Source organism: Centroberyx affinis, unplaced genomic scaffold (assembly GCF_046629955.1).
Source record: "Centroberyx affinis isolate AG114_WGS23_722 - 3 ecotype Tasmania unplaced genomic scaffold, CSIRO-AGI_Caff_v1 ptg009722l_1, whole genome shotgun sequence".
NCBI lineage: Eukaryota > Metazoa > Chordata > Actinopteri > Beryciformes > Berycidae > Centroberyx > Centroberyx affinis.
Window position 1 is genome coordinate 213,968 of NW_027284623.1, and position 16,641 is coordinate 230,608.

The following is a 16,641-nucleotide window of genomic DNA, read 5'->3' on the forward strand; positions in this document are numbered from 1 at the left end:
AGACTTACTGCTCTTCCGTGAAAGAATTCATTCAGCTGGTCATGAGCTACCAGAGTTTTCCGCCTTATGTTAAGCCGAGAGGATCTCATCCATAATTGATGAATCATGTAGGACATTGTCTTGACAGCCAAGCAGAGGCATCGTCCCCAAGGAACGGTAAAGCCTATCTTCCGCTCCTCCTTTTTAGCTGTTTTCACCATGATCTTACTACTACTTGGTGTCTTGGAGTCTTGGCTGCTAGGAAACAAACATACACAACATCCCTGGTCCAGGAACATGCTGCTGCATTAATATTGATAGCCATGTGGAGTGTCCCGTACATCATAATTCCAAGCAATCCTGATCTCAAACAGAATTGGAAATGAATAATGAAGAGTTATATAAGCCACCATATGTCTGAAGCAAAAGTGGAGAGAAGTGAAATGTGCCCACACTTTCATTCAGAGGCAGGGGGATATGCCTCGTGATGCCTGTTGTTACCTGCTTTTGCTAATCAACAGCACATGTGCACATCCACACGCACACACACGCATGCACACGTGCGGCCTTCCTCTAGTTACCTCCCTCCAGGATGCCAAACAGTAGGAAGCCTCATGGGAGATGGAGGTAAAGAAGAGGTGAAGGATGAGGGAGGGGGGTGGGGGTTGTCAGGGGCTGAGGCTGGGGGAGGACATGGGGATCATGTCGCGACACCGAGGGGAGTGTGCGAGAGAGATAAAGAGAGGATGAACACGATCAGAAGGGATAAACCCTGGTAGAGTCCTTGGCGGTATCTCCCTCAGTCAGACAAGACAGGCTCACACACACACGCGCATGCTCACTCTTCACATGCGCATGACTCAAAGGTGACACTTCCCTTTTCCTCTCCCTCACTCCTTTCGTCTCATGCAGCCCCGAAATGGCGGCACGTGCATTCTAAATGCAACAAGTCGTATAAAAGCAAGATAGACAAATGATGAAGTCTAACAGCGCTCAGCATGTGGTGCAGCGAGTCATGAATATTATGATGAGATGTATGAATAGCGATCACTAACTTTTATTGTAGTATAGCTCACAAAGCCCTTCGAGAACATCATCAGCTCTTTCTCCAGGGCATCTGTCTGAATTTATATCTGAGAATTACAGTGGTTTGATTTTGTGGATCTCTTGGCTCTCTTCAAGTTCTTTTCCTAATAGTGTATGTATGCCATCACTTTCTTCCTCAGTGTATTTTGTTTCTTGGATGTTTCTGTTATTCGCAATTTGATTACGAGGGCATAACATGCGTCCTCTCTGTCCATTTCTTCCAGTCGAGTTTGACGACTGTGCGGGTAACGAAGGCGTGACGTTCGAGGTGTCGGACCCCAGCTTCCACGTGGATGGAGATCTGAATCTGGTTCCTCGGCGGGACGTCCTGCGCAGCGGGCCGCTCATGTTCATCCACGGGCTCAGCGCGCATGCAGACGACATGGCGCAGGTGGACGTCGCCGGACTGCCGGTTCAGTCGCCTCACACGCTCAGGGTGAGTAGAGCTTATGCTTACAACGGAGTAGAACTGGCTCGGAATTTGAAAAGACAGTCAAGCACGCCGCCGCATACAAATTTGCGCGTGTGTGTGTGAGGGCGCATGAAGATTAAAGAGGTTAACTGTAACCTAGGGGAGCCGGAAATAGCGGTCACCCAAATGGCAACGGCTGTGAGAAAGAGCAGCTTAGGAGTATGAGGATTTAGAAGCTGTTTTATTATATCTTGCGCTGACAAAGTGGAAAAGAAGAAGAAAAAGGGACATGACATGTTCAGACAAGATGGAGGGTTTAGCTCGACATGTTAGCATGGAGATGTAGACGAAGGCAGTGAATGGGAAGACGAGAGCAGAAGCTTTTCTGCAAGGCAACACAAGCAAACATGTAACATTTTAGACCAATTGCAGACGATCTTGCACCGGGGGCTGGTGTATGAAACATTTGACTAGTTCAGCCAGCAATCCTGTACACACTGCAGAGTTCGAAGCCAATGTGGGGCTTCGTTTTTTTTTCCGCAAACGTTTCCTTTGTCTGTAAGAACCTGCCAAAATTCGTTCCCACAGCCAGTGCCTGCTTTCAAAACCCTGCACACCTAAACAAACACCATTCTCCCTCATTCATATCCTCCATATACCTCAACTCCCCCTCTTCTCCGTCCAAAGCCACTAACTTGATTAGAAAGAGCTTCCAGGGACTGCAGGTACAGTAGGTGTTCCCTTCCCCTCTCACAGATCATCTGTCTTCCCCGCTGCAGCCCTCGGTGTCCTGCTGGTGCCGTTCCTCCAGCCCGGAGCCTAATGAATGTCTCCATCCCCTTCGCGGCGTCATTCGCCCCTCATTTGTTTATGCCTCTCGCCGTTGTTTATTCAGTTAGCTAGTCCATGGGTGTTGCCTTGGCAAGCCGTCCAGGATATAAGTGAATTAGTCTTTGGCAAGTCATGTGTGTGGGAAGGGGAGTTTCTTATGTCTAGCGTGACCGTACGGTCTTTCCACTGTGTGTGTTTATGTGAGACGTTCTTGTTTGTGAATCGTTGTCATGAGACATTTAACTTTGTGGCATATTTACTTCTAATTAAATTGGAGAATTCATTAATTATTGCATTACTGTTTCAGTTTTTGTCAGTTCAACGCATTATTCAGTATAATTAAAAATGAATCGTTCATATTTGGATCGGCTATCAACCATTTAGAAGTGTAATTATTTATTCATAGGTTGTACAAAATGTTACTGCGTGACCAAAGAACATAATTGGGTAGTGGAAACATACAGTATCACACCCGGAGTTTTGAAATACCTTGGTATCAAGGGCAGATAATCTTTTTGATACAAGGGAAAGTCGTATGGCCACGAACATTCAACATTTTCTCTTTTATTGTTTAATCTTTTATGAATTCCCTTTCTGAGAGGCCATCAAGCTGTGCCAGGGGAGCTTAATATCTCAGATCATGTCTTCTCCCTTTCCTGTGTCCAGACACTTTAAAGTCTCTGTCTCTCCTAAAAGTAGAGTTACTCCACTGTTAATTGCTGAGCACACACACAATCACGGAGCTCATGAATTAGGCAAAGGGTAGAGAGATCAGGAAGGCGACCAAAAAGCTTGTCAGAGGAGCCGGGCAGAGGAGAGGACTTCTTACGAAAGCTAATAGCAGCGTGCGAGAGAGGAAGAGTCCTCTAGTGAGGCACGGTGGTTAAAAGCTCTCATTATTTCACTATCAATTAATCTGCGGAAACTCCTTGAGCTCCTTGGGGCTCCTATCAGCCGAAGAAAGATGGGGAGGGACGGAGAGAGGAGGACTGGAAAAAGAATCTATAGTTTGTCTCTCCATCTCCTGTAGTCCGTGGCTCATAGCTTTCTGATGTTTGATCTCCCCCTGCATCCCCATCCTCTCCAGTGGTCCATCCAACATGTGTTTTGAAAGGCAACAGCTTCTGAGGAATCTGTAGCGAACACATGGCATATTTAAAAGCTTGTTCCAATAAGACAGGGGTTTGAGTTGTGGTCTACTGACAAGACTGACCACTCCAGGATGCTGAGCTGTAAATCCCCAATCTCAAGATGCCTTGATGCTTCTTCCCTGTTACTCATTTTATCTACCAGAGAGCAGCTTTCTTTTCGGCGAGTTCCCACATCAGCGCTTTTTCTTATTTAAATCTCTCTGTTGTACTCCTGTCAGAGTTGGAGCTTGTATTTGCCCAAACCTCCCTTTGTTTCCTCTCTAATGCAAAGCGGAAACATCCCAGGGTGAATTTATTGGCATAACAAATGGTATCATGGCAGAAAATAATGGCTGGTGATAATTGATAAGTGCTGTGAGCGAAGGTGGAGAGAATCACTTTTTAATTCCTCGGTGTGGGCTGTTAGTTTGGTGTAACACAAGCCCAGAGGGAGAGAAGCAGCTGATGAATGATTCCTATTATGAGCAAAACTCTGAATTCAAAGAGTAATTTATTCCCCTTTTTCGCAAGCGATCAATATGTGAATTAATGGAAGAATGCATTTCAATTTAACAAATGCATGCACCAAGATATGGACTTTTTTGTGTATATTATTCGGTGTTGTTTTGGCTGTGTTATGCAGAACAACAGGGCATTTTCTTGCCTTCGGGGGGCATAAACAGGCACCATTCAAATGTAACAACTGATAAGAGGCAAAATAATCTGAGTCCAAAAGCCTATTTATTTTGCTTTTGTTAGGTTTCATCCATTTCTGCACACTGAATGAAATGTAATATTGCATCCTGAGCAAAATCCTCATCCTGCAATGGCAAATAGATTTTTCTCTCACTCGGCTTTCAATGTTCAGTAAGGCTTTCTGGGGATGACTAAGATGTGACATCTTGCTACCGCAGCACAACAGCTCACATTATACAGCACAACACAAATAATCTCTCTCTTTTTCTATTTCCATCCCACTCACTCTCTATCTCTCTTTTGCTTGCTCTCTAGCTGTCATTTGTTAATTCTGTTTACTGCCTTTGTCTGTTGTCTATGTCATTATTTCCTCCTCGCCCTCTATCTTTCCCCACCAATTGTTTAATATATCCACTAACTTACACATTTTTTTGTGAGCTTTTATGTGTGGGATTGAGTAGATACTGGAGAGAAATCCAAAAGGTTCCACTTCAGCATAATTTACAAAAACAGCTAAATTAAAAATGAATGTACATAATTAAAAGAGCCTTGTTAATTGCAAAAATGTTTCTCACATCTCTATAGGTAAATATCAAAATAAGGAAACAACATGAAGCATGGTAAAGGGGTTTTTGGCACCACAACCCACCAAAAACAGTTTTAATACCTTGGTATTGATTGTACAAGTATCTGAACCTCTGTGTTTCTATGAGAAATTCCACCTAATGGTGTTTTGATTATTAAGATGGAAATGGCTGTCTCCAACACCTGCAGAGTCTCCCACAATTTTTCAACTGGGTTGGAAAACCAGTGCGACTAAACCAGCCATAGCGCAAGGTTCACATCATTTTCATGCTCAGCCCACCATTCAGTGATCAGTCATGACCATTTCATCCTGGAATAGACCACTTCCACTTCCATCAAGATAGAAATGCTCCACTGTACAGTAGAATGGGATCAGTCAGATTGCCTGTGTATTGTTTTGGTCTCTACTCTAAGGGGTTGAGTAGACCTGAGCCATGGCATGAAAGAGTCTCTATATGATTAGATTTTACTAGATGGCCCGTCATTGGCCTGAATATTTGCAAGAACCTCACCGGAGGATTACATTTATTGGTGACAACTCATTTTGATTTTGATATGACTTTGAAATGACCAATTTGTTTTCAGCCTGAATCTTAGGGTATTACGAGGTCAGGGATGTAGCTACAGCCAATGTTCTGTATATTCTGATATAAAATTATGTGCATCATTGATATGGTTTAGGGGAACAACTGACCCAAAAACAATTTAATTTTATTCAGCAAGGAAGAATTAAGGCAACACACACAATGTGTACTCTAATATAATATAATATATTATAATATAATAATATTTATTTATATAGCACCTTTCTTAACAAGGTTACAAAGTGCTTGTACAAGGAAAAATAAAATAAAATACAGATAAAATGAAGTTAGAAAACATTAAAACAACATAATGCAAAAACACAACACCAATAACCAGTGGTACCAGAACAATAAGAGAAAAATAAAACAAATGCAATATGCACATATCTGTTTACTTCAAAACCAATAAGAAATAAAGCCATACGACTACACAATTAGCATGCACATTTTGTGTTTAATTATGTTCAATTTGTACATTGTTACATGCTAATAGGTGCTGTTTTGACTGGCTGAGATGCGTTCAGCAACCCTTTCATAGGGAGTTTGATTTGATAAAGGAATGTAGCTTCTGTTGAATGAACATTCCAAACCACTGTCTGCAGGTGAGTTCGTACACACACACATTAGCACTTTGACACGAATTAATTGGCATGCTAATTAATTTAGCTAATTAAATCGTATGAATAAGTGTCATTTATCTGGAGTGTCTTGCTGCATCCCCATTCTGCCTGCTAATGCCGTCGACTAAAATGAAAAGTGTTTATGCTTTGTTGAATATACCTGTTGGTATAAAGTTGGGTAACAGTGTGTTGTCAACAGCTGAGATGAGTGGTGTCATATCAGGTGAGTGTGGGCATTTGTGTGTGAACAAGTCCGTCGGTGTGACTGTTACTTTTAACTTGAGAACTGACTCTAAATCGGGAAAAATTAAAATCACAATCTATTCATGTATGTATGGATTATTTTCTACCCAAGCTCTACTGCCTCGTTCGCTGTTTACTTTGTCATTACCTGCACCGCCTATCCAATAGCTCAATCCAAATTGAATGTCTGTGTATCCCTGTCAACACTGGCCGACGTTGGCCTTGGTGATAGTATCTATTTCTCACTAGGTCTCCAACACATTGTCAGAAATGAGTAATGACACTTCTCAATATAGCATTGAGAGTGAAAATGGCAGAATGGACAAGGACGTGACTTTGCTGCCACAGTAACTCTGCTCTCAGTCAATGACAAGGGCTCCATCAGTCTCTCTCCCTCAAACACAGAGAGACACACACACACACATACACGCACTCACACACAAACACATGCACATACAGTACATACGCGTGGCATGTACACACACATAATGTACGAACCAAGATGTATTGTAACATACACTGTAGTGCAGTGTAAGGCACATAGGCCCTCATGTTTTCTTGTTTTCACTTCAAATGAAGGATTACCCGCTTCTTTATGGGTTGAGAAAATTCTCAAACTTTTTGGGCAGATGAAACACTTAAAAAGTTCAAATCTTTGAGATATGTGGTTTTCAGTGATGACATGTAAACACACATATACTGTAAACACATGCACACAAAGACGCACACGCAAACTCAAACACACACACACACAACTTTCACACGTATATGCACAAATACAGATACACAGGCAAACTCTTGTACTTCTCGGTCTCACCGATTGCCCAAATATATTCAAATCTTCTTGACGCGCTCAGATTTTTGTTCCGTGAGTTCACAACACTTTCAGCTCAGTACACTAAAATGCCCTAATGATCATCCGAGAGAGACAGAGAGAGAGAGAGAGAGAGAGAGAGAGGGAAGCAAATGTATAAAGGATAAATCGGGGGTGATGGTGCGGCAGTAATTTATGAACAGGACACATTAAAGATTCATGACTACCTTCTCTTAGGGTGTCACCAAGCTGTAAGAACGCTATTCATCACACCTGCGGAGTGCAGAGAGGGGAAGGCAGAGGAAGGGAGCGAGCTAAGTGACACAAAAAAGAAGGTGGGAGAAAGAGAAGGCGAGGCGGCAGACTAGAAAGGCGAGAGGAAAAAAGGGAAGCTAGGGGCGCGAGTTGTCTTTCCCAGAATGCCCTGCGGCGAGCTGTCCTTGGCGACGGCGCGGACGGGTGTATCCAGCTGAACGCGCGCTCGCCAACACCCCTCGGCGGCATGATCCACCTGCGGAACATTGATAGGTTTTTAAAGCGCCATCACTCCCGCTACATATCTGCCATATCTCAGCTCAGTAAAGACGCGGATCTGACAGCATGTTCCATCTTAGCTGTAACCCCCTGTCACCACTCCCTCACCAGTCAGCCACTAAAAATACCTCGCCGCTGCCCGGCTTTCCCTCCCGGCTCCTCTTCTTCCCTCCCCCCTGCCTCACAAATATCGCCCACCTGAGACCTGTGCATGATGGGATCGACGCGGCCATCCCCCGTACCTCAGACTCGCCGACTCTTGATTTTTTTTTTTTACAGGCAGGCAGCGCCTAAAAGTCCATCGACTCGCTCGTAAACCAATCACAAGCATGTACACACACCGCCGGCTGCGCTCTTTAGACACATAGTAGGTCATACCATCGCTTGTGGTGGCGAGGCGCTCTGTTTAACCGCTTCTGGTCCGGCTCCGGTGTCTTTGTCTTTGACATTTGGAAGGTCACCCCCCAGTAGGTTTGATAACAGTGGCCATTTCGGAGAGCGCTCGGTGTGTCTGTGGTTTGTTCTGGTCGGCTTGTGTTTATGATGACCGTTTCATTGTGTTCTGTCCAACCTTTGGAGCCTGGGGGGATGGGATGCGTGTGTGTGTGTGTGTGTGTGGCGGGTGGTGGTGATGGGGGAGGGAGTGTTGGTGTCAGGGGGGTCTTCTGGATAGCGGTGGCGGTGTTGCCCTCTCCGTGTCTGAGTGCCGGCACTCTGCGCTGTAAACAAATGGCTCAATTTTTACCTCCTACCTGCTCTCTTTCCGTCATCCTGACAGGGGTGAGAGCGCTGCCAGACTCCCAGTCAGACAGCATTGTGAACAGTAAACACACGAAACGCCCACACACACACACACACACGCACACGCACACGCACGCACACGCACACACACGCACGCACACGCACACGCACACACACACACACACACACACACACACACACACACAGCCACAGCCATGTGCATACACGTTGTCAATAAAACGCTGCACAGTAGCCCATAAAAAGGGGAAGGACAAAGGAGAGGAGAGACTATTTGCGATGCAAATGAAATCACAAAAAAACCTCAGTGCTTTCCCTTTCATATTGAAACTGTTGTCAGTTCACACAGGGCTAAACTACTGGGGTTGTTTTGTTGTTTTTTCCTGTCATTGTTCCTTTGACTCTTTGCTCAACTATTTAAGCAGTGGCTGCTTTTACGCTGCTGATGATGAAGTGTCGGCATAGGCAGCATGGGGCAGACCAAGGATCAGTGTTAAGAAGGTTTATTTAAGTACGTAGGTAGGTTGTGTTAGACATAAACAGAGCCAGACTCAGGGCAAAGGAACAAACACAACAGTATGTATAACACAAAATTTAAATAAAAAGTCTAGAACACCTAGCACTAAATGATTATCAGTATGTACTGTTTGTCTTGTGTTATTGTACAATGTATGTACCTTTGCATCTCAGGCATGAATAAAATGTGTATTTATGCATACGTAATAATGCATATGCATATTTTGTGGGATTATTTGTAGTGTATGTATATGTATGGGTGTGTGTGTGTGTGTGTGTAGCCTCCACTAGGCATGTGTCCAGGTGAGCGGACAGTGACCAGACTGTCCTCCCCTGTAGGTCGTCACCTCCATGTTAGCCGCCATGATTCCAGCTTCTCGCTCATGGTGTCAATGACAGACACAATTTTCTTCAACATCCAAGCTGGCAGAAGGGCCCTGACTGCATCAGTGATCACAACGTGAAGGAGAGAGCGGAAAACCACTCTCGCTATATTATAACAACCATGCCTTTTGTTTGCAACAGCTGGAGGTTGGAAGATGAAATTTCATTATTCTATTGTGTTCTCAAGAGCGAAAATAACATTTCAAATTGCCTCCTTGTGCATGAACAATGTAACTGCTTGGCGAAAACCTTGTCATCTTTCATTTGTTCATTTTCACCGTCTCCCCTCACATCTCTGTTGCTCTTGCTTTGACACTCATTCATGCTTTTTTTCCTTCTCCCTCCTGCCCTCATTAACGCAAGGGCTGGGGGAAAACAGAAAAGAATTGAATGTTATTGTTAAAGAATATAAATTAAATTGCAACGAAAGCAGCAGGGACAGTTATTTCATGTCCGACGACATACAATTTGAGGTTTGCTCATTTTACTCCTCTCCTCTCCTCTCCTCTCCTCTCCTCTCCTCTCCTCTCCTCTCCTCTCCTCTCCTCTCCTCTCCTCTCCTCTGCTGCCTGCTAGATGCAGGTGCTCAGCCCTTTTTTAAATGTCCTTACTTATTTACACACTACTCTTTGCCACAAGACAGGCATTGGGAACTGCTCCAGGAGTAACTCATTTCAGCATTTTTCTCAAGTTCTCAAATGCATATTTAACTGCTTGTAGTGGTGTGTGTGTTTGTGTCTGTGTGTGTGTGTGTGTGTGTCGGGGATGGTATTTTAATAGCATTGCTCAGTACAACTAATGGTTATGGCTAGCAGGAAGCTTGCTCTTTAGTTCTTTGGATGCTAACAATGCCAACAAGCAACTTTTAGGGTTGTGCGGGACAACTGCTGATTTTTTTCCCCCATTGTGTGACATGGGAAGACATATAATAGACAAACAGCCAGAATGTTGAGTCTGAAGTTTAATGACATGGCTCCTCTGTGTTGCAGGACATCCTGGGTCTCGGCCAGACGCTGCCCTACAGGTCTAAGAGATCCCTGCTGGTCCCTCCTATGATCGTCACTGAGAACCAGAGAGCTCCCTTTCCCAGGAACATTGGCAGGGTAAGAAAGCACGGTCTCATTGTTCACTTGGGCTTGATTTCCCAACAGCATCTTAGTGTTAAAGGCGAACGCTGCTGTTTTTTTGTGAGGGGAAAATGAAAGTTGAGCCGGGTGTTTCGCATTCAAAATGCGCTCCATGGAGACAAATTTGCCCGAGGCACAGAATCAAGTATTCAATAGGTACGTTATTGTAACGCTTCTGAATATGCTGTTCTTATGGCCTGTGACAGTTTGGTCAGTTTCGTGAATGTTCATTACCGTCTTACTTAGCCTGAAACAAGAGAATAGCTTGACCTGCCTCCTAATCTGTGATGTTACACTGCTACACAGCTCCATAGAGAATTAATTGGAAAAGATAAAAAAGCTGACTGTGTCAGTATCCACTCAAGAATAGGGAACCTTTTCTTGATTAGGTATGATAGTGCTATTATTATATAAAGATCACATTGATGAAAAGGTTCAGACAGGCATCGAATACATCTGTAAACTCAGTCTCAACCCCTATTCTGGAACCAAATGTTTTGGGAGGGTATTTGGTTTTCATTGATCTACTCTACTCATTGATCTAGTGTTAACACAATGTAACACAATTGCATTGATTCGCTATAGATCCACTGTAGATATAATCTAAAAGCAAAATGTTACCTATGACCATTTTCTCCTATCCGATGACTTTTGGTGGCCTTATCTTACAGTTCATTTTATTTCAGAAAGTCATTTGACCTTGTGGGATTTCAGTTTCAGTTGAGCTTGGCTCTCTGTGATCTCATTAATTAATATGATCAGATAAAAGTTCATTAAACAGCAAATTAATTCTAATGTTTGCTTCACCTTGTTATGTGATATGAGGCCAATGTAGGGGAAGGTTATCCACACTATAACATCAAAACATGCAAATCTGCAAAAGTGCTGAAATTGAAACCATTGAAGCCACAGACATCTGACAGCTGTCGAGTTGTTGTTACAGCTAATGTAATTTTGGCTACAGTACAAAACAACTGGTATTGCCAACCAAACACACAAACCATATGGCTGTCTGTTGAAAACATGAGGCACGATACTGTGGCAGGAGTAAATTCAGACATGAAACTAAAACAAAAAAGCTATTAAATCACAATTTAAGCAAATCTTTAGTTTGTAATAGCAATAACAACAACAGGGATAGTTAGCTCACCTAATGTTAGCTATGATTTGCATGTAAAATGAATGCCCTTGCCATGGTGTTGGTTGGCCCTCTTGCAACTCTTGTTCACATTCACTTGTGCAAAAGGAGCACGCTTACTCATGTCATTACCCACACATAGATTGAATTTAGCTGGCAAATCCATGGAGTTAAACTCTGTCAAAGCCCATTAACCTGTAGCAGTTTATAACTTATGTGACTCAATCAAAGAGGTTGGAAGCTGATGCCCGCTCCCGTGCTCCTGCTTGAACAGAAAATAAAATTAAAAGACAAGAAAAGTATAGTGGCTTATTCTGCCTTTTTTGAAGGTGGCATGCTATTTCTACTGACAGCTGTCCTGGGCCATAAGAATGACGTGTCAATTGTTTAATGGAGAGCGATTCCCCTTTAATATCATCTGAATAACAGTGTGGACAGGAGTCTTGGCATGTGAGACAGATCATCTTGGCTCCATAAATACACAATGGACAATCAAAGGACTGATCTTGGTCCAATATATTTGTGGGAAATTTGAACTCTTACTCTTAATCTGGCTGACATTAATAGACTGCCTGTTGTACTTTAACAAACAAGCAAGCAAGAAAACCATAATATATATTTTTTTCTTGCTATTTACTTTCAAACGCTGTGGTTCACACCTTCAAAATAGCGCAAAAACTAACAGAATATTTTTCTGATGAAGATTCCCATTAAGATTTGTCCAGTATCACAACAAAGTAGAAGGTGTTTATGTAATGAATGAGTGGTAAACTTTTAATGGATTTGCTTGCTTGCTTCCTTGATGCCCTTGCTTTGATGTATGCATTCATGATTTATTAAGTAATAAAAGGAGAGTGCTTGCTTCTTCCCCTAACAATATCACTTGATCATTTAGAGTGAACACCTGTCGAGGTCATTTGATATTGGTGTTATTTGTTTGTTGCCAGTACATTTAAGCGTAATTGAACTGTGATGAAGGAAACATACTGAAAGCTTCCATTATCTGCAGCTTAATAGAGGGGCACAAGCTGTGTGTGTGTGTGTGTGTGTTTTCGGTAATCAGTTTTGTCTTTCAGGCATTAACAAAAGAGTAGCTCAAATAGACCTGGTCAGTAATCTTAAATGGGCCCCTGTGCTGTGAATATCTTGATGGATACAGGCACAGATTTCCATATTTTATCTTTCAGCTCAACTCATTACATGAGGTCAGGGGGAGAAAATTTGAGCACTTGAACACAACTTAGGGATGGGCATTGCAAATTAGCGAAAGCGGCACAGCACATTCCTTGAGGCAACGTGATGCGACGTTGACTAAGTGTTTGTGTTCATTCCAGCTCAAGGAAACATAGGAGAACCACATTTAGAGGTTTTAGCAATGTTGAGTGTCAGCCACAGATAGAGGAGACCAGGCTGAAGGTTATATTTCCATTAAATGAAAGGATGGGATTATTTCATGACACTTAAAATATTGTCTTTGCTGCTTTTAACTTTCTCTCTGAAGTACCTACTGCTGTGTGACTGTGTGTGTGTGTGTGTGTGTGTGTGTGCGTGTGTTTAAAAATATTCAAGAATTACAGATTTTTCCACAAAGCTGAACATACAAAAAAAATGATCACTTGATTTTTCGAGGCTACACTACATGCTAATGAAGTAAGGGGGTATTGTAAATCACATTTACATTTTGTTGCCTTTCTACAGGTGATTGATGATGAAACACGTGTATGATGATGAAACACGTGTGTACGCCTGAGCTAAGTATGAAATTCTAGGTATTTTCATGTTCCACTCGTTATGGACATACTCGGGACCTGGAGCAAAGTGACAAATGTGTTTTGTTGATGAAAACAAAAGTTGCCAAATGGAGACAGATTAGTGTTCTTTCAGTTCCCATCAACAAAGCCCGAGGAGGGAAAAAGTAATCTGCATTAGTGTATAGCATCACTGTTTGACAGGCTATGCATCAACCCGCATTTCACAACCATTTTAATCCGTTAAAGCGTTAGCAGGCCTGCTGTCATTAAGACGGCACACGTTGCCTTTTAGTCTTTTTAAATTCCATGACTCGCATGGAAATTCTTTGATTTTATAATTGAAATACACCTTTTATATTCTACGCCAATAAAGGTATATCATAATTGATGGCATGAATGTCAGTATTTACTAGTGTTATACAGTATTGTTACCAACACACAATTCCCAGAGGGGCTTTTGGCTTAATGTGGTGACATTACCACTTCCACTTTGCCAATCATTGTTAAGCAGCACTCAACAGCGTACTTTTCAAATGTACTGTTGCCATATAATTAGATCATTTTTCTCTCGGTGTTAGACTGGGAGTGTTTTCTCCATGACTTGATATTCTCAAAGGCACACCGCCTTAATGCAAGTATTTAGTTATTTTTAAAGGATTTTACTCGCCAGCTGGAACCTTGTAGACTTGGCCAAAGATACTGTGAGCGTGCCGTTTGCCCATTGTGCAATGACACTGGAACTCCTCAATTAGTTTCCCCTCCAAAGGAAATTCATTGTTTAATTTTGGCCAGTGGGTAATTCTGTATTGTGGGGTAAATTATTTCACAGAAGAGTCTCCTTGGAGCCTGCGGTCCATCGGAAAGTTTCATTCTGGACCCCGTGTACGACTCCGCGTTTGCCTCTTTGTGCGTTACAAAGCTTTGATGTATCTCTGTGTGTCAAACCTCTTTGTTGTAGATAAGTCTCAGCACCGCACGATCAACCGCATCTCCGAATGCCCGCAGAGACCCAGATAAAAAAAGATATCCCACACTGAGCCCTGCACATAATAGATAATTGTACCCTGGAGAGCACAACCGCACACAGCGCGGAGCCTGGGCCTCCAGCTCATACCAACACTGCGCTCGAAATGATCCCTGTGAAGCACTGTGAGGGCCTGGAGGTGCCAGGTCGGTAGTGAAGGACAGCGGGTTTGGTGTGTGTGTGTGTGTGTGTGTGGTATTTTGAGGGGCCAAGTGTAGTCCACAGAGGGACGAGAGGATCTCTCCCCCAGCGCACTGCAGGGACAGAGGAGCACAGAGAAAGAGAGAGATAGAAGAGAGGAACAAGACTCAGCAGATAAGTTTGGTCCATAGGGGACACAAATTATCTCTAGGAGTTACGGACCTGCTGAGGATCGAGCTGAAACGGCAGCTACTGGTACAGTAGGCTGCACCGTCACACACTCGCTGCACTGAGCCGCACATCGCATGCACAGTCCATGTATGTCACACACAAATTATTCTCTCTTTCTCACTCCCTCTCTCTCCCACCGCTGTCCCTTCACTCTTTCCCTCCAATCCCTCCCTCTCACGTTCCCTCCATCCTGCCTTCATCCCTTTATCCTTCCCTCCATCCCTCTCCGCCTGCCTCCCCGCAGTCAGCTTTGCATGAGAAGACAGCCTAATGCGGGCTATTTTACCCGATAGAAGCTATACATCGGAGACCAGGCGAAATTGATTTTCCACACCAATAGCTCTCCTCTCCTTATGCAACCTACCACTTCCATATGGCAGCCATTCATTTTTCATGCTCCCCACCTCCTCCCGGGGAGATAGGCAGCAGGCAGCGGGGGAGATGGGAGATTGCGAGGGCCAGGCTTTGACACGTACGACTGTGCGCGTGCACGTGTGTGTGTGTGTGTGTGTGTGTGTGTGTGTGTGTCTCAGCAGGACTCCCAGTGGAAGGGTAGGCACCTTGTTGTATCTGTCACACCTCCTGCTAGCTGTGGAATTGTTTTGATACAGAGGTCTCTCCCCTGCCCTCCCTCTGGGGGCCCACAAGCAGCTACCGCAGCACACAGCGTCTCACACATATCCTTTTAAATCCACTTAAATGTACTTGTCCTGGTGACCGCCTCTTCCCTCACCATTGATAGGATGTGTCCATTTATCAGGCTGTTTAGGATGATAAGTCAAGCGTACCTCAAGTAGTTCAAATGTTTGCACCTGGACCATGTCTGGGATCAAGACTCCAGCTTGATTCCTTTTGTACGGTGTGCATGCAAGGCAGTGAACTGAGGCTGTGGTTACAGTTAGGGCTGGGCGATATTGACAAAATCAAATATCACAATATTTTAGACCGAATCCCTCGATATCGATAATGTGACGATATTTTGGGGATGAGTAATCATGCTTTCATGAGATATTTACACACAAGAACATTTTGAAAATGAGTAATGATCATTAGTAATGATCAGTACTAATCAGTAATGTCTAATCAGTAATTGTTCATTGTTCATTTTACTCAACCAGAACAGGCTATTAAGTTCAGAAAATTGTGTCCCCAGGAAGAAGTCACATTTAAGTTATTTCTCAATATTACAATAACCAAAATCCCAGACGATATCTAGTCTATTATTCAATATATATCGCTCAGCCCTAGTTACAGTTGCTAATTCAATGTGATTTTTGAGTTGATTCTTTCAAACATTTTATTTTATTTTCAGTTTATACAGATTACACACTTGAGTTGAAACTTGAGTTTGAGTTGATTCTTAACATCAGAATTAATGTGATCACATCACTCTATGACCACACTCGGTATGAAATTGGCTGTTGTGTGCCTCCTGTGGCTGTAATTATTTAAATCAGTCTGCAATACTTTTTCCCCATTCTCCCACTCCATGTCTTTACATCGCATTTATATGCATTGAGTCTGGATTGCGTCCAGACTATGTAGAGTTTTATTGTGTCGTGTTTAATGTGGTTGATTAACAAAACTGATAGTCATTGATTGGACAAAAACACTCCTTCATGGCCTTACTGGAGTCTTGCTAATACGAAAAAAGTCCGCCAGTGCCGCAAATTCAGTTTCTCCCATTCACGCAAGCAAGCATGTGCAAACGTCCGCACACCAATGCCAAAACGCACAGTCCCATAAAATCACATATTCTGTCTCGAACGTGACCGAGCGAAATGTCCCAGACCTCCATCTGCAGAGGCATCTTAACGGTCTGTGCTGCGGCGGAGCTGTCAGTTATTCAAGCTGTGTTTATCCTCCCTTACCTCGGGGTCCGGAGCGCAAATCAACACAACACGTCTGACATGACATGACAGCTCCAATAAAGCACTGTTGGCGGGAGGAGCGAGGGCCTGCTTTGGTTGTAGCCCCAGCTAATATAGCAAGGAGAATAGACGTGTCTGGCACCTTTGTTCCACTGTTTCTGTACAGAGCGCATCCTGATTCGCTC

At 43.3% G+C, this 16,641-nt stretch overlaps 1 protein-coding gene across 1 annotated transcript in view; it reads left to right on the forward strand.

Moving 5' to 3' along the window:
• cdh13 (cadherin 13, H-cadherin (heart)) overlaps nt 1-16,641 on the forward strand; it is a gene marked incomplete at its 3' end in the record, with an annotated part of 286,073 nt that overhangs the window by 113,368 nt on the left and 156,064 nt on the right. Inside the window, exons 3-4 of the mRNA XM_071514707.1 lie at nt 1,290-1,501; nt 10,163-10,276. Coding sequence (XP_071370808.1) covers nt 1,290-1,501; nt 10,163-10,276 — 326 coding nt within the window. The remainder of the gene's footprint in view (nt 1-1,289; nt 1,502-10,162; nt 10,277-16,641) is intronic.